A 22796-nucleotide genomic window follows, 5' to 3' on the forward strand; every position below is an offset into this window, starting at 1 on the left:
AAAAGTACAGCTCTTTCTGCCCATACGTCCTGTCCCCGTGCTACTTAAATAAACTTACTAAGTTGCACCATACAACATCTCAAGAATTCTTTCTCGGGAAAAAAAAAAAATTCTTTCCTGGCTGTTACACTCCACAACCCCACAACACAAGGAGAGACAGACAGACATGTGGAACAAGATAAGGAGTCTGAAACAAATCCGCAGGTACTTGATTTGTAACAAGGATGACATTGCAGTGCAATGGGAAATGCTAGTCTTTTCCTTAAATGGTACTTGTTCTATTGTCTATTAGCATCTGTATGGGAAAAAGAAATCTTGACCCTTACTTTACACCATACCAAAATTTAATTTCAGATGGATTATCTATCTGAATATGAGGGTAAAAACAATAAAGCATTTGGCAGATAATATAAGGGGATATATTCATAAGCTTGGGTTAGCCAAGATTTCTTTTTTTTTTTTTTTTAAGATTTTATTTATTTGACACTGAGAGAGAGACATAGCGAGAGCAGAAACACAAGCAGGGGGAGTGGGAGAGGGAGAAGCAGGCTTCCCACTGGGCATGGAGCCCAATGCAGGGCTCGATCCCAGGACCCTGGGACCAGGACCTGAGCGAAAGGCAGACACTTAACAACTGAGCCACCCAGGCGCCCCAGGTTAGCCAAGATTTCTTAAAGGAACACAGAAAGCACTAAATAGTGATACATTGGACTACATTAAAATAAAGAATTCTGTTTCATTAAAAGATAATATTAGGTGAGTAAAATTATAAGTCACAGAGTAAGAGATGTTATTTGAAATGCGTATAACCAGTGGTGTGCTGGAGTGGACACTTAACAGGTCAAGACAGTCTAGGTATGCATCTGTTTCCAACCCCATGTTCAATGACGTCATGCTGGTATCTTGTACTCAGCCACAGCTAGATATTGGCAAATCAGCAATGCTTTGCAACAGGGACTCTTCTCCGCCAGAGAGCTGGTTATTAAACGTTTACCAGCACCCCAGTCCATATAAGCTAAAAGTCCTTACATCAGACACTTTAGACAAATTCTACATATCAAATAAAATAAATACTGATAATCTTATTTAAAAATGGGTAGAAGACTTCAGTAGGCACTTTGCACTTTGGAAAACCAGTAGTATCTACTAAAGGAAAACACACACCTATTCCATGACCTAGCACAGCATTTCTACCTACAGAAATACACACATATGAGCTCACAAAGATGCGTACAAAAACCTTCACTGCAGCATTATTTGTAATAGCTTCAAATTAGATATAACACAAAAGTCTGTCTACGAGAAATTGATTGTGGCAAATACATTAAATATTACAGATGAATGAAGAACAAACTGTGGTGACTTACAATGATGTGGATGAAGTTCATGAAATAACATTGAATAACAAAAGTAGGACATTAAAAAGTACTTACTATATTATTTCACCTGAATAGAGTTCAGAAACAGGCAAAGATGATTTAGGGTAGTGGCTCATCTGATTTTTCTATTTGAGTAGTACTTGTGTAGATGAGCTAACTTTATGAACGTTGGTACAACTATAAAATTACGATTTTTAAAAACCTTTTTGTGTAAATGTTACATTTAAATAAAATACATTTACTTAAAAAATTTAAGTACAATAGGGACTTGGTGTTACCAGTGTTGAAGAGTTATAAGAATTGTACTTGTTCCTTGGGAGAGATCCTGGGGAACAGCTGCTTAAGAGACCCTGATCCTACCCAGAAATTTAAGAACCCCTCTGGCTTAAATAGAACAGAATAGGGACTAGGGAGGATAATTCTTTCTTTAATTTTAATTTAACTTAATTTAACAATATTGGACTTTGGCCTTTAACCCACAATGACTAGAGAATTTGATTGTGAACTCTAATTCCTTTTGATTTCAGTGTGTTTGGATTTTTGTTTGTTTTTTAAAGATTTTATTTATTTATTTATTTGAGAGAGAGAGAGCGCACAAGCAGGGGGAGCAACAGGCTGAGGGAGAAGCAGGCTCCCCGCTGAGCAAGGAACCTGTTGCGGGGCTCCATCCCAGGGCCCTGGGACCATGACCTGAGCCAAAGGCAGATGCTTAACCTACTGAGCCACCCAGGCATCTCATGGATTTTAACTTGAGAGAGGATTCCATGTCTTACCAGAAATCTGATAATGGGAAAAATTTTTAGTTAAATCTGGGGGTTTTCTATGTCACTGACATTTTAACATTAGAGAACCTTTATGCATTTTATTAGTGCAGTGTCTTGATGTTATCACTTCATCTCACTGCAGATCCTCTGAGACACCCTACTAACAATGTACTCAGACACACCTGGAATAGAAAATAGGATAGGGAGTATTTTTACACCCAGAAATAGAATGGGCTTGGAGTTAACGCAGGGTTTCAATCCATTGTTGAGCCTTTTATGGAGCCTTGATATTATAGGACGAGCCCAAGGAAAGTGGGGAAGGACCATTGCTATAGACTGTAGATTTGCTCTCTCAAGGGACATAGCCACACTTCTGGTTGACCACTGGCATGATATTAATCCCAGCTGATTAACACAAAAAAGCTGGGAATCTTGGTGGGGGGGGGGGATGGATATTTCTTACTCATTCTTCATGTAGAGAGAGTTCAATTAATATGAATCCTGGTCCCTCTTTGTCCCTTTACTCGTTCTGTTGTAGGGGAGAGGGAAAGACTAATCTGAGAGGCAAACTGATAAAGATACACTGACAAAATCAACTCCACTCTTTACTTCTTCCTGCAAGAGCTTGCCAACAGAACAGGATTTCTTTCCTCCACACTGTGGGTTTTCAGGGCGGTCCAGTTTCAAGCTTGATCCTTATACCAAAAATACGATAGCACATAAATTGGGATTTTGTTAATGAACTAGACATTACAAGAAAAGATCAAAGTAGATTGAGAAGTCAAGAGGGGAGAGATTGCCTAATATTGATATAATTGGGGAGGAGGGCCAGAGGGTTGATTAAGCCAGCCTCAGGGAGCATTTAAAGGAATGTAACTCTATTATTTTTAAGGATCTATAACTGCATAACAGGGGGCTATCCCTGATTCATCTGAATTACTGTCTCTGTCTTTAAAAGTTTTCTTTTAATAGCAAGATGAGATTGATTTTCATTTCGCATATCAGTACAAAAATCAGACTAGCACCAACGTCCTGGAATTGGGAGGACACTTTCCATGTGAATCCTTCTCATTCCTTACACTTGGCAAAATGACAGGCAAGATTTCTATTCTTGCTCTATGTGTACCAGGAGTTCTTAGTGCTCCTTGAAAAGCATTCTCTTCGATAGTTTAAATGTCTGCTCTGCAATTTTGTTTACTATTCATTTGTGTTACATGTCAGGACAGTATTTTCTAAACAAGATGAAACATCTTAGCTGCCACACAAATTCCAAATTTTAGGGTGTTTTACATTAATGAAGATTTACTGTATTTTCCAGAATCTGTGCTATGATACGTTTCCTAAATGTAGTTAGTTATTGAGAACATCCTTGCCAGAATATTACAGGATGATATGAGCCCACATAACCTTTGTACTCATTCACTTTTATTTCCTTAGCCACATTTACTGATCACAAGGCCTAGAATAAAGGGCTGCATTACCTTCTGAATGATTCGGGAGCATAGGCTACCACAGTCACGCAGAGCTTAATGGCCTCACTTATAGAGAATGTCAGGTCTTCGTTTCCATAGCAGAAATCTGAAGGGACAGAAGGTCAAGGCACAAAATCAGAGTGGAGTCTGCCAGGGATAAAGGAGACATTATCACTCTTAACACTCCAGTTATACTTGATAGCCATTTCTTCATCAGACTTTATTTCTAAACTGTGAACACGATTAATTTCTTCATCTAAAGGGACTGAAAATTCTGTTTCCTCCTTTTGAATAATCAGATGAAAAATAAAAGTGCTTTTCAGGGGGTAGTTTGGGAAAAAAATCTGACCTACTAAAAGATACCCAAGGGCACGCAGATGTCTAAGACATGAGACTTTATCTTTGAATTCCCTCTAGTTCTACACATTTCATGATCATAAAAGACCATTTTAGAGAGTTACTGACCTAGAATTGCCCAGGAAAACCTAATTTTCTGAACACTGTGGTACTAGAGTAGTGTAGAATGAAGCACCAGTTTAATACAATTTTCATGGGAGGGAATTCCTTACTCTTTAGGATTTTCTTTTTTTTAAAAAAAATTATTTTATTTAATTTTTTAAAAGATTTTATTTGTTTATTTGACAGAGAGAGACACAGTGAGAGAGGGAACATAAGCAGGGGGAGTTGGAGAGGGAGAAGCAGCCTTCCCACGGAGCAGGGAGCCCGATGCGGGGTTCGATCCCAGGACACTGAGATCATGACCTGAGCCAAAGGCAGATGCTTAATGACTGAGCCACCCAGGCGCCCCTAGGATTTTCAATAAATTAAAAAAAAATTTTTTTTTAAACATCTTATTTATTTGAGAGAGAGAGAGAGGGAGGGAGGGGGGGAGAGAGAGAGAGAGAGAGAGCATGCACACATGCAGGAGTAGGGGGTGTAGCAGAGGGGGAGGGAGAGGGACAAGCAGACTGCTCTGAGCACAGAGCCTGCTGCAGGGCTTGATCCCAGGACCCTGAGATCACGACTTGAGCTGAAACCAAGAGTTGGACACTTAACCAACTAAGCCAACCAGGCAATCCTAGGATTTTTAAGAAATTTAAGAAAAACAGGAGATAGGAAATGTCCTCATTCAATGTATACCACTTTTTCGTTTTTTTTTTTTTCTGTTTTGATTTAGGTTAAAATATTTAATATAGAATTATTTTTTTAAAAAAATTACAAAGGGAAAAAGAAGGTCAGGGCAACTTTTGTTTTTACCTAATGACTTAAGAGGCTTCTCAGCTTTGACCAGCTCTAAGATGTCTAACATGTCAGTGGTCTCCCCCTCCAGGGACTGCAACAGGTCAAACAAGCACTGAGCTGACACACCTTTGCTGGGCCCGTTATTGGCAGCATCCTGTATGAAGAAAGGCTATTTTAGTTTATTGATTCTCACCTCAGCAGTAATGTGGTTTGATCAGGAATTCAAATCTCACAAACACCACCAATGATAATAATTACATCGATCTGGCATTCAGCTCCCACAATCCTGCATCCAGCAATGCTGCTATATGATTTTGGAATGGAACACCTGACTTTCAAGGGATCTATTAAATGCTAATCTGGTACAAAGAGGTATTTGTGCATACTCCTAAAAATACAGCAATATGTAGACTGCCAGAACAATTCATGTAAATGTCTCCTCTGGTCCGCGATGGAAGGACTCAGCATTCCTGAAGGAACTTTCCATAATGTAGGAGTAGAATACTTCAAATACGTCTGGGGAAACAGATGCTTATTTTAACAACTTTTGGCATTTTTCAGGTCTTGTTTGATAATATAACTCCAAAATGGAGATGCTTGCCATCTCAAATCTATTTAAAATGGCCTTGATTCATTAAAACAACAAATCCCTCTTAAATTCCTACTATGTGCCAAGTAGAATTCTGTACACTGACGTTATGACAAAACAAAAACAAAACAAAACAGACATACAAACAAAATAAAAACAAACCAAATGCAAACAGAGAAACAGATGAAGGTCTTGCTTTAATGGAGCTTAAATTCTATTTTGGGGTATGGTAGAGATACATATTAGTGAATCAAATGTATGACATGTGATATAGTATGGTGTAAGGGTTCTGAAGAAAAAGAAAAAGAAAGCAGGGTAAGTGCTAGAGAGTGATAGAAAGGAATGAGAATGAGGAACTCTTCCTTTTTATTAATTGAGTATAAAAACCTGGGGAGTGGGTCTATTAATATCCTACAGGCAGAGATGAGGGTTGAAGAAAAATGAAGAGAAGTAATTATGATATTCGTATCCCCCTGGTTGAAGAAAGAGAGCTGAGACACTGACTACACAAATGGACAATATAAATGAGCAGGTCGTGTATAAAAACAGAACTCTGATCCAAAACCTGTGGTAACCCGCCCAGGAAACCAACCCATTGTCCACAGTCACTAGCCCAGGAACCAGCCTGCTGTAAGTCAGGTCAGTAGGAAGTCAGACTACTAGCTCTAGCGGAAACCAAACAACAACCCCTTTAACCATTGGTTCCCTAATGGCCAGGCCTTGTAAAACCGACAGCTCCCCTGATCCTTGTCCCTGCTTCCAAGTAGACCAATCAGAGAAAGCCAAATATGTACCCCTAAGCAATTACACCGGATGCCCCACTTCTAGTTAGCCGGCTTACAGCTCCCCCGTACCAACGGCCTCCGATCAGGGCACCCCTGAAGCCTTCCCTTTTCTCCACCATAAAAGTTCCTTACTCCTCTGTCAGCCTTTGAGTCTCTGCCAAGACACAGGTGACGGTGGTGAACTCCCTTGCCACAGCCGACTCTAAAAGAGCCTTTGCTTTCCTCATCGGGTTGGTCTACTTACAGGAAACTCCAGGAGAGGGGCCACACTAGCAAACAGCTGGAGCACAAATGGCTTCCGGTGTAGAATGTAGAACTGTTGGCAGGCAAATTCGATGGCTTGGCGCAACTGGGGATTGCTTTCATAATCGGAGTACACCTGCGGAAAAGTGCCACATATTCAGAACATGCCTTAGCAGCCTGTCAAACTTGTGTTTGCTTTTAAAACTCATAGCAATGGAGGGGCGCCTGGGTGGCTTAGTCGGTTAAGTATCCGACTCTTGACTTGGGCTCAGGTCATACTTGCAGGGTCCTAATATCGAGCCCCGTGTTAGACTCTGCTGAGCGTGGAGACTGCTTAAGATTCTCTCCCTCTCCCCCACCCCCGCCCCGCCCTCCCCTCTCCCGCCCCTCACAGTCTCTCTCTCTACAAAAACAAAACAAAAACACCTCATAGCGCTGGGAAGCATGGAGAGAAGTGGCTAATTTAATAAACTGGTAGATGGGAGTATAAAACAGTATGATCTCTCTTGTGAGAAATTTGGTAATAAACATGAATATACTTTTTCCCAGGGAGTGTGTCACTAGGAATTTACCTCAAGAAACAAATTGGACAAAGGTACAAAGACGGATATAGAGGAATTCCTACTGCGATTTTGCTTATAATAGTGGAAAGTTTTGAACAAGTGAAATTATTCATAAATTGGGGTAGGTTAAGTAGATTATGGTATATGCATACAGCAGAATATTATGCAGTTATTAGAAAGATGCTCTAGCACTCAACGTAGCTACATGAGAAAAAGCCCGTGATATTCTTAGTGTGATGTGAGAAAGGTAGGTAACAAACTTGAACATGTGGTATGATCCAACTTTTGTTTAAAAAAAAAAGTAGGATAGAGAGTAAGGATTTTCAAGAAGTATAAATAATGGTTATCTAGGAAGGAGGATTATAGGTGATCTTTGTTTTCTTCTTTAAACTTTATCTTCTGAATTTTATAACGAGCATTTATTGTTTTTGGAAATCAGTAAAAAAGTTTATAAAAATAGAGAAAGTTCCAACTATCTAAAAATAAGAGAGGCCTGATATTAAAGAAAATTTCTTGCCCCAGTAGGTTGAACAAACTCCACTTTGCACAAGCATGTATTACTTTTATAATTTTTATTAAAACTTCCATAAAAGTAGAGGACTGGGATGAGCCCCTAGGCTCTGTCTGAACTTCATCCATTACTCCTAAACGTAGCCAGATACACGTTAGACATGGGTACATGGAAATTGTTCCTGCTGACTTCACCTCCTCCGATCTCAGCATAGCAAATTTAATAGCAACGGAAATCTCGATTCAGACAGAGATCAGAAAATCTCTCAGGAGAAACATCAGCGGAACACTTGCCATACGTTTGAGTAAAGAGAGCAGTGATTCCCAAACTTCTAGGGCATCAGAACCACCCGGGGGTCTTGTAAGAATCCAGATGAACGGGCCCTGACTCCACAGTTTCTGGTTAAGTAGGTCTGGGGTGGGGCCCAAGGATGTGTATTTCTAACAAATTCCCAGGGGATGCTGATGCTGCTTGTCCAGCGACCCCAGTTTGAGAACCACTCAAAGAGTGGTTAGAGGAAAGGGGAAAGCCTATCCCAGGTCTGGGAGACCTCAGGAGAGACAGAACGGGATATTGTGACCTTCCAGAAAATTCTGGGGAGATTTCACTTGGTGCCTTCTGCTGCCACAAAAGCAGGTAACTTCCATCTTAAAAAGTTGTAGTACAGGTCTTGTTGACCTGCCGTACGGGCAGTTGGTTTTCTGGTGAGGAGGCTAGAGCCACTGCACCTGCAGCATGGTGGGCAGAATCCACTGGTAGCCGCTGAGAGAGAAAAGGTGGTTGAAGTGCACAGCGCTGTTGATGACGGTGGCGGCGTACTGCCTGAGCAGGGCGCTGTCTTCCGGGTGGAGGATCAGAGCCCCGTTAAAGACGTTGAGGAAGAGCATGATTTCATCTCCCCAGGGAAACTCGCTCGGCATGCCCAGGAACATCTCCTCCAGGAGCTGGATCCACAAGCTTTTCTGAAGAGTGTCGAGGCCAAACAGCTCCTTGCCGGCTGTGAAAACACAAAACAGCAGAGACAGAATTAGCCCCACGCCAATCCTGTCAGCGTGGGAGGGCCATCAAACCAGGGGGGGGGCACTGCTGTTTCCCATTTGTTCCGCTCTGGGACGGGAAGATGTGCTGCGGAAATGCTTCCAGCACACATTGCTGCTGCTGGTATCACACTCCCTGGTTCTCAACGGACTTCCATCATCACCTCCTTGATTCGACTCTGGAGGCCAGACAGGGCTGACATTTGCAGCATGTTGCACTGAATAAGCTGTGGCATTGGGGAAAAATATCAGTTGTTTCAGAAAGGAAATGGCAGGGCTGGGACTGGTTCTAGATCTTTGAATTCCTGGACAGACAGACGAGAGCTCTTTCTACTATTTGCTCTGGAACTTCTGGGTGAAGAAGACATTGAACATTGGGAGGCTAATTGTAAATATCTCAAATTAATAACTGAGTCACACAGCAAGGCTTTGAAGCGACCCTCTTTCTGGTCTCTCTGTCTCTATCTCCCTCTCCATTCAGGTGTTAATTCAGATAGAGTAAAACAAACATACACGGATCTCAAATGGAGAGTTTGGTGAGTTTTGACAAAAATACACACTCATGTAACCAACGCACCAATCAATACATAGACCATTTTCATTACCTCAGAAAGTTTCCAGGAGATCTATCCCCCCCAACTCAGAGGCAACCACTGTCCTGATTTCTGTAGATGAGTTTTGTTTCCTGAAGTTCATATGAACACCTGTTCTTCACTTAGTCAAGTAACAATACCTACTACTACCTACCCTAACAATACCATATTATTGCCTTCAACTGCTTATGGAAAAGAATATGTGGGGTGTGTGTGTGTGTGTGTGTGTGTGTGTGTGTGTGTGTGGAATACTACTCAGCCATCAAAAATGAAATCTTTCCATTTGCAACAACGTGGTGGATGGAACTAGAGGGTATTATGCTAAGCGAAATAAGTCAATCAGAGAAAGACAATTATCATATTATCTCACTGATATGTGGAATTTAAGAAACAAAACCAAGGATTGTAGGAGAAGAGAGGAAAAAATAAAACAAGATGAAACCAGAGAAGGAGACAAACCATAAGAGACTCTTAATCATAGGAAACAACCTGAGGCTTGCTATGGGGGCGGGGGGTGGGAGGATGGGACAACCGGGAGATGGACATTAAGGCAGACACATGATGTAATGAGCATAGTATTATATAAGATTGATGAATCACTGACCTCTACCTCTGAAACCAATAATACATTATATGTTAATTAATTGAATTTAAATTAAAAAAAAACCAAAAAAATCGTGCCTATGATTAGTTAAGAACAGTGGTCTCAGTTTGCTCCCTGGAATCGCAGCATCGACATCCCTTGGGAACTTGCTAAAATTCAAGTTCCCGGGCTCTATGCCAGAGCCACTGAGTCAGAACCTGGGGAGGGTGGAGCCCAGCAATCTGTGTTTTATCAAGGCCTCCAGGTGATTCTGATGCACTGAGGGCTGAGAAGCACTGCCTTAGAGAACTGTCTGCTGGTTCAGATGCTCTCCAGCCAAGGACCAAACAAGGGCATAGGAAGCCCAAGAAAAGAAATGCTTTTTTTTTTTTTCTTGATACCTTGTGGATCACTGAAGAGTGAAAATTCAGCGTCAATAGCACTTCGGGGGAATGAGGGTAGTCGGAGGAGGTCTTCCTGGAGCATGGAGACATGGGACTGTTTGTGGGCTGTGGGGATCTTCTGCGTCAGGGAGATGAGAAACAAAACCCGCCCGACTTCCTCCAGCTTCCGAGTGAACACCTAGCCGCAAACAAAAGCAGGAGCAGAGGAAACGTAGAATTAGCAACTCTGAGATTAAAAGGAGTGAAGACATTGAAGTAAAATCTTTCATGGCAAACAGGGCTGATAAAAAATCAAGGGGGGGGTGGGTGTTGAATTGAGGGAGAAATGGTTTTTTTTCTTTACCACATAGATGGAGCAAACAATGCTTGATTGACTCTCACTTCCTGTATCCGCCTGCTCCCCAGAAGGAAGTGTTTCTTAGGGGTTTGCAGGCTGGAGGAGCACAATGCAAGCATTGTCAGGAATCGTTCCATATGAAATAGAGCCCATTTGTTTGGATATCATAATATGGAAGACCTTTTCCAACAGGAGCCAGTCAGTCAGTTCCAAGTGCCTCTACCATTTCCACAGATACCTTAAGCTGTTTTGGGCTTTTCTCTTAAAAAAGGACTGAAATGGGATCCAGGAAGAACCTATCTTGGTACAAAAGCTGATGGGCCTAGATGGCGCAGACAGGATTCTCTTGGTCCCTTCTCTTTGTTCCTTTCCTGTTGATGATGGGTGCGCAGGGAGTGTGATGAGGAGGTCCATAAGCAGTCCGAAGCTGCTGAGGAAACTCCAGGGCCAGAACCACAGGCTTGCATACTACTATCTCCCTGCAGAACTCAGAAAGAAATCTTAAAATTCCAACTTGGAGTGTACACAGAACGAGAGCTCCATTTTATGCAATTTTTAAAAAAATATTTTATTTATTTATTTGACAGAGAGAGACACAGAGAGAGAGGGAACACAAGCAGGGAGAGTGGGAGAGGGAGAAGCAGGCTTCCAGCTGAGCAGGGAGCCCAATGAGGGGCTCAATCCCAGAACTCTGGGACCATGACCTGAGCCGAAGGCAGACGCTTAATGACGGAGCCACCCAGGTGCCCCCATTTTATGCAATTTTTAAAAACATGTTCTTAGACATAAAAAGAACACACTAGTGAAGTGCTATTGTTGATAATGGTTTTAATTCTTTTGCTGCCAAAATCAGGGGCTGGGATAATTGGGGGTAATTATTTCAGAAATTATATACACTTAAGACCTTACAGTTATGTATACTTTAGACCCAAGACCACACACTTTGTAATACTTGCACTATTTTCCTCTTTCAACTGCAATTCAGGTAGTTTATGCTAACTATACTTTTAATTACTTAAGTGGTCTAATTCTATGCCATTCTCATTCATTCCATGAAGTTGTTTTTGAATAGTTTGATGCCAAATTAACCTTCTTGATATGTGCAGAAAAACTGAAATGATAAATTATCCTGAAATTCTTTAGACATTTTATTAAAAATTAATGAATGTGGGGGTGCCTGGGTGGCTCAGTGAGTTGAGGTCCAATTCTTGGTTTTGGCTCACGTTATGATCTCAGGGTTGTGGGATCAAGTCCCCTGTTGGGTGCACTTGGCGTGGGGTGTGCTTGGGATTCTGTCCCTCCCCCTCCGCCACCATCCTTCCCCTTTGGGCACATGCAAGTGCACTCTCTCTCTCTCTCTCTCTAATAAATAAAATCTTAAAAAATACAAAATAAAAATAAATAAATGAATGTAACACATAGACCATATTAAAATGGTATCATTATTAGAATTGTGGACTATAGGGCTCCTGGGTGGCTCAGTTGGTTAGGCAACTGCCTTCGGCTCAGGTCATGGTCCTGGAGTCCTGGGATCAAGTCCTGAATCAGACTCCCTACTCGGCGGGGAGTCTGCTTCTCCCTCTGACCCTCCCTCCTCTCATGATCTCTCTGTCTCATTCTTTCTCTCTCAAACAAATAAATAAAATCTTTAAAAAAAAAAAAGAATTGTGGACTATAGCTATATTTTGCATACAAAATAGTGAATTTCCTTATTCTTTTCTTCAATCATAAATTTAAGTACAACTGCTTGATTCTGTCTCCTGTTTTAAGGGAAGTTAGTAACATGCCTAAGGTCAGGTGACCAATCAGTGGCAGAGCTGGGACTGGGTCCAAGTCTCTGTAACTTAGCTCAGTGCTTTTCCCAGGCATAATACATTGATCCCTTTTATTTTATTTTTCCCAACCAGTGTAAACCTCTGTGGCAACCTTCCAAGAGCTGCATTTGTGTACTTCCAATCCTGTTTTACAAAAATGTGAGAAGAATACTTGGAAACTAGTAGGTAAATAAATTCGAAGATTTCTAGTGTTTAAACCCAACGATTTGTCATAGCATTAATCCAAATGAGTGTTCTTTGATACCTTTACATTATGATCCAATTTATGAAAACTAACACACTATTTTGGGGAACTATTGACCAAGGGCCTACCCATCCACTTTCTCGAGAGAGGATTGTATCAGAATCAGAATCTCGGGGTTGGCAACACATTCACTGATCATCTATCCCAATGACTTGGCAAAACCATATAATAAAATAGAGGTGGTCAGGCACCTGTTTCTGAATGAGCTCCTGTCCTTTCTCTGGATGCATATGTACCAGGTTCAGCTGTGGAGATACTGATCTCCGGAAAGGATAAATATCCCGAACATATGTCTGTGGCAGGATTACACAAAGAGAAAAAAAAAAAAGAGTTCAGATGATTATCAAATGATTAAATTTTACTCTAATTTCCTCTTTACCCAAAGGTCAAATGAAAGTTATGTATTTTCTAAGGGTTTTCTCATTTTATGCTCTCCAATTCTATAAAATCCTATGGAAAGTAAACGCCCACCTCAGGAAAGCATCAAACCACGTAGGCTTAGCACCCTTTCCAAACACTAGGGTGCAACATCAGGAGCAAAGGATCCAAAGGCAATTTAATAAAGGACATTCTGGAGGAAGAAGGTCACTGTAAAGTGATGTCTTGAGGTGCCCTTTGGTCATTAGGTCAGGTCACCATGGTCATGCTCAACATAATAAAAAGAGGAATAACAAGGACATTAAAATTCCAAGTAGACACACATATTTATTATATGGGCAACTTAATTTTTCATCAGGAGGTAATAATAATGAATGCTTTATTTGCCTTATCTCCTTTAATTATTGCAACCTATGATAGATACTATTATCATCCTCTTCATTTTACAGACAAGGAAAATGAAGGGCACAAAGGTACAGTGGCTAGTCCAAAGCTACACTGACAGCAAGGTGGTGTAACCTAAGTGGCCATACTCCTAACCACTGAACAACGATGCCTCCCTGAGTGAGAGCAACATTCAGGAAAGGCATGACAAGTTTCTGACACAACTCAACAGGAGTGCATCACTGTGCAGTCTCACCTTATTGTAGTGGATAAGATTCCATCGTTTGTCCATGAGAAAATAATGGGTTGACTGAGATTCTGGGATATTAAAAAACTCCAGACACTCCTAGAACAATAAGTATAGATAAGTGTTTATGGAGAACATATTATGTGCCAGGTAGTAAGCTGAAAGATACAAATACCAAAACAAGGTAACTTATAAGGATTATAGATCTTATATACTTTTTATATGTATATATATATGGATACATATTGGATTTGAATACACAGTTGCCCAAAGAATGATATAATCCAGACTTGTAACGTAATATAAACCAACTGCTCTCAAAGTGCTAAAAGATGTGCAATTATGAATTCAGACTGCGGAGTGAACCGTGGAGGTACAGTGGCATCTGCTGGTCTCAGTGTCAGGAAGAAAGCATGTTTGGTAATGCCATTAAAAATAATACAAGCGGCAACACACTGAGCCATTATTGTATACCGTATTCTGAGTTCAATGCCTTCCGTGTAGGTACCTTGTATATCCTGCACTAGTACCCCAGTACTGGGGAAAGAGAATCTGAGCCTGGAGAGGTCCTGTTCAATTTAGGTCACGCTGGTTATGGTGGAACCGGGGTTGGGACTTACTCTGTTTACCTTCCTGCCATTCAGCCTGAGTAGGAAAATGGAGTGGTTGTTGAAATTCGCTTCACTGGGCCTTAGTAATTCTCTGGAGATGTCTGGGTAAGGCCTGAAGGAGGCATTTTGTACCGAAATAAGATATACACGTTTGGTACAACTGAATTTTTCAGAGGCCTTTCCTGCTTCCGTCTTGGCCTGGAGCTGTGTTCCAGGAAATCAGTTTACCAAAAGTTTGGAATCCAGATAGATGGGGAATAGCTGTAGTACTTTACCTTAAAAGCCATACAGGCATGTGTAACTGTGGATTGGCTTTCTGCCAAGGGTCACAACTGCCATAACCATTAAAGAACTGTCTTGACTCACCCGATTTATTCTAAGGTATATATGTTCTGCTTCTCCACCCACTTCAGTCCGTGGAAGTCAGACTGTACACCGTGCAACCAAGTGCCAGAGAAAGGGTCTCTGGCAGGATCAGCAGCTGACAGAGGCTGCCTCAGCTCCCTCAGTGTGCAACCCCAGGGCACCTCCAGAACTACCCCCACGTGATGTCAGGGAGCGCTGAAGCAGGAATCGACAGCACTCCCAGGGGAGCCAGTACGCTTGAGAGGGTCAAGATGCTGCTTCAGCTGAAGGAGAAGCGGCATGTATTTACCTACCTCAAAGCAGAGCTATGATGTCGGTAGGTGTGGGGAAAATCATGTGAGGAAATGGGGGAAGTACATGATAGCGGAGCACATTCTACAAGAGGTAAGTCAATGCATGTATTTGTTTGAAGATAGGAAAATGCCATTTAATTCTAAATGGGATGATCAGTGAAGTGGCCACAGACATTGTGCTTTAAAAATCATTTCTGTTGAAAGCCATTCATACCTTGAGCAGGGCTTCGAACTGAGTGTCTTCATGGACTGGTAACTGGGTTGGGATATCACACTCATTCTGCCCATGAACTACCAAGGTTTTCGTACCTACAGAAGGCAAATACAATCATAAGCTGAAGTTCACTCTAGGAAAGTTTATCTTTAAGGCACAAAATATTAAAATATTATCAATGGGCTGATATTTTTCTTGTTATGATTGTTACTTGTAGTGAGTGCTTGTGGTAAACTCTGTGTTGCCCTAATATCCCTCTTTTATAGTTAATAGATGTTTTAAATTTATTTACTGACTAAATAACAAAAGCTACCATTTATGGAGTTCCCAATACTTTGACATGTATTTTATGTGCATGATATTTAAATCTCACAACAACCCTATGGTATGGGTATTATTATTTTCATTCTACAAATGAGAAAACAATGGAAATGGACTCTTACAAGTAAGAACTTATAAGTAACTTAGTCAAAGACACATTTATTTAACAGAAAAGTCAGAATTCAAACCTTATGTATTGCAACAAGTAATATATCCCTGTATTTTAAATGAGATGATCACGCAGTAATGGTTGAGAAAATACAAAAAGAGATATTAGCAAAACCATGACAAGTACCTGGAATGCAGTTTAAATTTACATTTTCTGTATTCTACTAGGCTAGGGAGTTAGTACTTATTCTACTTCATTCATTCATTATAAGTGTTTGTGAACATCATGATATACCTTGGCTTTTAATGAGCTGTTTTTAAGCCTATGAATGACAACATGAGTTTCTTTGCTATAATAAAAACTGATCACCTTGTCAGATAACCTATGGAACATATAAATACACAACTTCCATTTATGGAACACTTGCTATGAGTCAGGTATGACAGCAAGTATTTTATCTACGTAAATGCATTGATGACTCATGATTGTGCAGTATGAATCACATCCTTGTTTTACCCATGAGTAAAGAAAGCTTGAAAAATGATGTACTTTTTTTTAGCTAATACTAACTGTATTAATAAATGGGAGTAACATGACTTTAATGCAGGCCTCTACATTGCATACCCTGTGTTCTCATCTTTATATAATTGTGCCTTTCTCTTTATTTTAATACATGGATCATCTGGTATTTTCTTAGTCACTGCACCAGGATAAAGACTCGGAAGAATTTCTATCTTAAAGAAAAGCAAGCTATCAGGAGTGAAAAGGAACCGTAGCTCAAGTTTACATCACACTTCATGTTCTTTTGTTGTTCTCCTTTCTTCCTGCTTGTCCCTTTTCCAATTTTTCATAAAGCCATCTCTCATAGAGTTTACAAAGATCTGGGGTCCATGCCATGCAAACAGTATCATTCCCCTTGCAGTGCCAAACATTCATTCAGAAAGGCTCCCCGTTCAGCTGGCCCTGTGTGATAGACTTAAATACATCTTCAACCTTGGCCGCTCTTCAAGGACTGATTCATGTGGATTGGTTCTGATGTCTCCCCTTTCATCTGGCAATCTCTGACTTTTAAAGGGTCTATTGTATTTCTTCAGATTGTATTAAACAAAAATTCTTTGAAGCCCCCAACACCAGGGTCAGGACTCTGAAATTTTTCTCATGAATGAAAGAGGCAGTTGGACTTTAAAAGGGTTATTTATACTCTTAAACAAAGAGAAAAGTTATGTCATCCAACAGCGGTAGTGGGTTACCTGGCATGGAAGCGGTCACCAGCAGCTTTACCTCACACTGCTCCTTCTTCATGGTCTGCTTGAGATCCTTGAAGAACAGTCCCTCTACATAACCCACCACTTCCCACAGGAAAGTCAGGGTGGCCGAAATGGCGTCCATCCCCCACTCACAGGGGGTCCGCACGAAGTACATGATTAATCCCACCTAAAAGAACAGGGAGAGGTCACAAAACCACGATAATCCTGAGCAAACATTCTCATTTCCTTGGCTTTTGTTTCCTTAATCAAATATTCTTTTGTGCCTTCATATTCTCCGTTTAACGTTTCCTCTAATACTTTTCAATGTCCATGAGCAAGAGGGTGGAACTGGAAAACCAACCAGAACAGGTTGCCATACATTTTTGTGTTTCAGGGAAATGGTGATTTAAGACAAAAGCAGAAGATTGTTTTTCCAGGCTTCAAGTCGCTTGGTAGTTCAGGTGCTGAGGCCACCCCAAATTAATCTCTACAAGATGTTTGCTGAAACAGTATTTGCAGATTGGATTATGTCTAGCGGTCTGAACCAATGAACACTGTGCTTGGCTAAATTGGTGACCTTAACAGATTTTTCTTTGTGTCCCCTAAAATCTTGAAAAGCTCTGGGTCCTTTTGCACATATTTAGGTTGACATTTAAAATGTCTCATCAGGATGCCTGGGTGGCTCAGTCAGTTAAGCATCTGCCTTCAGCTCAGGTCATGATCCCAGGGTCCTGGGATGGAGCCCCACATCAGGCTCCCTGCTCAGTGGGGAGCCTGCTTCTCCCTCTCCTACTCCCCTTGCTCTCTGTCAAATAAATAAATAAAGTCTTTAAAAAAAATAAAATAAAAGGTCTCATCATAAGGTAATTTTTTTTTTGTTAATAGGAGAATATATTAAACATTCTCTACATTGAAATAAAAGGCAGATTGACTGTAATTGGAATGTGTATTTCAACAAATTTTGATGAAAGAAGTTTTAACTACCTTATTCAACAGCGCACAGCAAAATCATAAAGAAGTAACATCAAAGTTTTCCCCGCCCAGGGCTTTATTGATTGTTTCTTGAAAAATTTCTTAATCTTAGCAAACTTTCTAGTTGTGTTGAATCAGCCTACAGGGTCACTAACTTAATCTTCTTTGGTGGTTCTGAAGGCTAACCACCCTAATGAGTGCTAAACCTTACCTCTAGGAGAAATCTATCAAAGACAGGAAAAGGTGGTAAGTCCTATGGGTTTGTGTGTGTGTGTGTGTGTGTGTGTGTGTGTGTGTTAGCGGGGGGTGGTGGTGCAAAAAGGTGATTTTACTAAAGCACAGGGACAGAACCCATGTTCAGAAAGTCCTATGGGTTTAAAGTGCCTTGATCCATCAGAAATGAGGCTTCCTTAAAACTCATGCAGTATATCAGATTCTTTCTCTGTCTTATACATCTGTCAATTCATCTGGTGATACCTGGGCTGGTCAGGGTGGGCCTTTCTTGTGGACAGTAGAGGATGATGTTTGAGATGGCAGGCATGCTCACGAAGTGTTAGTGCATATTTGCAAGTTGAGGATTTGGAGATTTATTCCTTAAAACTATCTGAGCACCAAATCCCTTTAATAGTTTTCACATACCCCCAGATGGGCTCAAACCCCAGGGTGAAGACCACTGGGTCAAAGTTAAACAGTCCCTAACAAAATTAGAAGAGATGGGTCAGTGGTCCCAACATGCCCACTATACATATCCTTAACAGTCATTAGAAAAAAGAGATATATAATATGGGTAATGGTTTAAAAAGGACTCTACCCTTCACTGTTTTGCCATTCTGACTAGAAGACCCCTTTTCTAGTCCCTTCAAGGCATCCATGTACTTGGGATTTGGGGAAAGATAAGGATTTAGAGAGAAATGCAAAAATAGAATTTATATTCATGCAAAACAGGGTTATACAGCAAAGCCAAAGTGTTGCCAGCTCTTTTCTCTATTAGCTTGTCAATTACCTAGCTGGGAAGACCTATGTCTGCCGTTAAGGCTTATTTGGAGTTGACAGGGAAGAGTATGGCAGACAGGAAATGAAGTGTCCATCGTCTTATCCCAGGGCTGAAGGACAATGGAGAGCAATTGTCCAGATAAGTATCTCTCCTACCCAGGGACCTGAGGGAATGGGCAGACACACTGAAGGGGCGTTTGCCTCTAGTCTCTGACAGAAGTTCACCTTGGGGCCTTTCGATACCAACCAGAATGCCACACAAACATGGTAGGGCACATACTTAACCTGAGGAAGGCCCTACATTTGGCTTTGATAACCTACCTTTGGTTTTTGTGTGGTGTACACAGGACCAAGAAGCAGCAGAAAGCTTGGCTGGAGAGCTTTCTGGATAGAATTGCCAGTGTCACTGAGCATAATGCTCTAGCCAGAGGTCTTCCTAAGCTGGAGCCATATGGGACATGCAACCAGAACCTAGAGGGGTGTTTAGCACCAGCAGGAGATGAGGTGAGGTTGTCTCCCAGCAAGCACCACTGGGAGCCCGAAGACCCCAAGTCATAGCAGCCATGGGCTTTGGTTTCCACCAGCCAGGCATCTAGCAACCGGCCAGATAAAGAACATTGTCTCACAAAGGGAGGAGCCGGAGCAAATGTTGGACAAGAGACAGAATGCTGAATAAATGTAGGAGTGCTGACAATACTGACTCCAATCTTGGCCCTCCATCTTGTTCATGTCCATTCAGTGACTTCCCTTGGTGCTACGTGTCCCAGGCCCCTTGGAGGGGAATGTAGGTCCTGACCAGAATGCTGGAAGGCTTGTTCTGAGCTTCCTTCTGGCACAAAGATGGTGCCACTTTAGATAACTACCCTTACACCTCACCACCGTGCTTGCTCTATAAAAGCTGTGGATTAAGGTCTGGACTTAGAAAATAGCTGCCTAGCCCTTGGCTCGGTGTCTGCCCCATCTTCCCTGTCAGTAAGTTACTCTGAATACAGTTCCGTATGAGTGGTATGGAGTGGCTTGCTTCATTGTTCCTTCTCAAAGTGACTTCTCTATCTGGAGGATATTTTGCTGTCCCTCCTCCACCTTCCAACAACAAAGATCTTTTTTCTCTCCAACCCCACATAGTGTTTGGAGATGAAAGAAGTTGGAAGGGAGGAGAATTCCTAGAGACTAAATATTTTTAGCCAAGAGAGACTGAACACTATCCAAAGTTACTATTTATATTTTTTTATCAGTCTGAACTTAAAACTGGATTGGACACTTATTTATATTCTTTTCCTTGTCAACCAGCTGGTGGGCACTCAGGAGAAAAACCAAATCAGTCATAGACAAGAGAAAGGGATTACACAATTTCTCTGCACATAGGAGCTGTAGTGTTAAATTTTTCATTCTGCTACAGAGGCATGTGGATACCTCTTCTCTTTCTCTACCTGCTAGGAGACTGACAACAGTAAGGGAGAAAGAAGAAGTTCTCCCAACACAGACATTCACGCAACCATCTATCTGGATTAAGGTGCAGTTTCAAAGAAGAGGCATTGAGCTGAGAGCCCCCAAACTGCGTATCCATTTAGGGTGTAAGGCGGAAATCCTAAAGAAACTGGTCAATTCTGGAGGGTTCAGGAAGGAGCTGTCTGGATGGTTTAAAGCAAAGATAGTTGCTATGGAAAAATACACTCACAAATACTTTCCATCTAGGGCAATATTTGCCTCTGTGTGTGTGTATGTGTGTGTATGTGTGTGTGTGTGTGTTTGTGTGTATTTTAAAAGAGAGATAGGAAAAGGGAAAAATGACTAAAATGACATATAAGTTTTCTCAACAGAAAACCAAAATTAAGAACTAACATAAGCAAGTTGTATAATGCCATAGGAAGACAGAGATGACACTGACATTGAGTGCCCACCACATGCCAAGTAGTGTGTCAGGAGGGGCTTCCCCATACAAACAATGGTGAATATAGCTGACCATGATCTACCTTCAGTCACATCATTAATGGGAATTTATTGAAAAAAAATTCCCTAGGACCTTTTCCTCATGTTGCTGCTTCCTAATTGGAAATGAACATTTATAACTTACTGGAGGCGAAAACTCACCAAGTAGTTGAAGAGGATGTGAGACGTCTGAGCAGGAAAGTCTCCAATATTTAAGAGAAGTTTGCGCAGCATGTACATTAACTCATCCTGAAAGAAGAAGAGAATTTCTACATCTCATTCAGTGGCCACGCTGTAGGAAATAAAATTAACTTCTTAAAAAGTGGGGGAGGCTCTTACTTTTCCCTCTTGTTAATTTCCATTATGTTTGGCATTTTAATATAGTATATGTGATACTTATTAAACAGTATTTAAACCAACTATTATACCTTCTCTTAGGAGCTAAACTATGGAATCACTGAGCAGTAGTTAGACAAGTTTTTTTTTTTAATAAAAATTTAGACTGTGTCTATTGGTCATAGGCAAGTCATAGGAAAGCGGTACATTTAGTCAACTCTATTTGCTATGACTTCCACGTGTGATGAAAATGTAAGGCAGACCTATCTTGAGAAGCCAGTTAACAAATGTAGTTTAATGAACTTCACAGGTCTGCTTCCTAGGTTTTGAGTCAAAGAGATAAAGCTAGGTCGAGAGAGGATAAATAGAGATGTCTGTAATTAACCTTAGCTTTCAGAAACGAAACTTAATTCTTCCAACAAATAGGACCATAACACAGAAACGAACAAATACTTTTTAATCATCAGTGTATTTTGCCATTGCTCAGAAAACTACTTTTATTTCGCATACTCTTCTTACAGGTGGCCTGCTAAATTAGATTTGAGTAATGGACAGTTTCAACATATTCTAATAATCCTACCTGCATCACAGACTACTAAGCAATCAGAATTCAGGAAATGTACCCATTACTAAGAACACTATACTGAATTTAATCTTTGTCTAAAAGACTGAAAATCTTTCAGTATCTTAGGGTCATCACTACTCTTGTACCAAACACATATGGAGACATCAGTCAATGGACCAATTTGAAAGAAAACAGCAAAGTTTAGTACTGCTCATCATTAACATTACCTAAAGCACTTATTTGCTCTGTGTCAGACATTGATGTTCAATGCATAGTTCTGTGAAGCCCACTGTTTGCTTTTGACAGTGTTCACACACACAGCTACACGGCTATACTCTAAAGAAAGAGGAATTTACTTGTCTATTGCTGATGGTCAGTTTTTCCAGAAAATGTCGAAGAACTGTTGATGGATCTTCAATCAGACAATTCCATAAGACTTGCTGGGCCACAGCACTCACTTTAGAAGAGAGAGGACATTGATCATTTGTCTTAAATAGAGATAAAGTGTTAGATACACTATTCAAACAATTTACTAAGCTTTAATTAGTCTCTCTTTTTTGCCTTAACAAGGTTCTATGAACTCTTTCTGTTGAAAGGTAGATATTTGTTCTCTTTGCCTCTTATTTCTGAACATTTTCACCTATAAAAAAAAAAGTAACTAAAAAGTATAGGATAGTCTTGAGATTTTAGAATTGCTTTTGTAAAGAACACATTTGTGATTTACAACAGTATATCATTCAGCCTTAAAAGGAGGAAATCCTGCCATTTGTGATAATGAAGATGGATTTTGAGGGCATTATGTTAAAGGAAATAAATCAGACAGAAAAAGACAAATATTGTATGATCTCACACGTGGAATCTAAAATAAACCAAACTCATAGACACAGAGGCCAGACTGGTGGTTGCCAGAGGTGGGGGTGGGGTAAATGAGTGAAGGTGGTCCAAAGGTAAAAACTTCCAATTATAAGATAAATAAATATATCCTGGGGCTATAACGTACAGCCTGGTGACTACCCTTAACAATACTGCCTTGCATATTTGAAGGTCACTAAGAGAGGAGATTTTAAAAGTTCTTATTATAAGAAAACAATTGTTACTACAGGTGATAATGGGTGTTAACTAAACTTGTTGTGGTAACATTTCATAATATAAACATATATATCAAATTATTATATTGTATGCCTAAAATTAATACAATGTTATATATCAACTGTATCTCAATTTAAAAAGAAAGAATACATTTGTGAATC

At 40.6% G+C, this 22796-nt stretch overlaps 1 protein-coding gene across 12 annotated transcripts in view; it reads right to left on the reverse strand.

Annotated features, from left to right (window-relative positions):
• Positions 1-22796, reverse strand: part of UNC80 (unc-80 homolog, NALCN channel complex subunit) — a 229660-nt gene that overhangs the window by 46017 nt on the left and 160847 nt on the right. For all 12 annotated transcript variants that reach the window (XM_032403236.1, XM_032403279.1, XM_032403272.1 and 9 more), the window contains 11 exons: positions 21903-22003; positions 20808-20894; positions 16755-16938; positions 15075-15169; positions 13600-13689; positions 12773-12874; positions 10163-10343; positions 8277-8545; positions 6476-6610; positions 4873-5011; positions 3625-3721 (listed from right to left, as the gene is read on the reverse strand). In XM_032403236.1, the coding sequence (XP_032259127.1) occupies positions 3625-3721; positions 4873-5011; positions 6476-6610; positions 8277-8545; positions 10163-10343; positions 12773-12874; positions 13600-13689; positions 15075-15169; positions 16755-16938; positions 20808-20894; positions 21903-22003 (1480 nt within the window). The remainder of the gene's footprint in view (positions 1-3624; positions 3722-4872; positions 5012-6475; positions 6611-8276; positions 8546-10162; positions 10344-12772; positions 12875-13599; positions 13690-15074; positions 15170-16754; positions 16939-20807; positions 20895-21902; positions 22004-22796) is intronic.

This window comes from Phoca vitulina, unplaced genomic scaffold (genome assembly GCF_004348235.1).
Source record: "Phoca vitulina isolate PV1807 unplaced genomic scaffold, GSC_HSeal_1.0 scaffold1, whole genome shotgun sequence".
In the NCBI taxonomy this organism is placed as follows: Eukaryota; Metazoa; Chordata; class Mammalia; order Carnivora; family Phocidae; genus Phoca; species Phoca vitulina.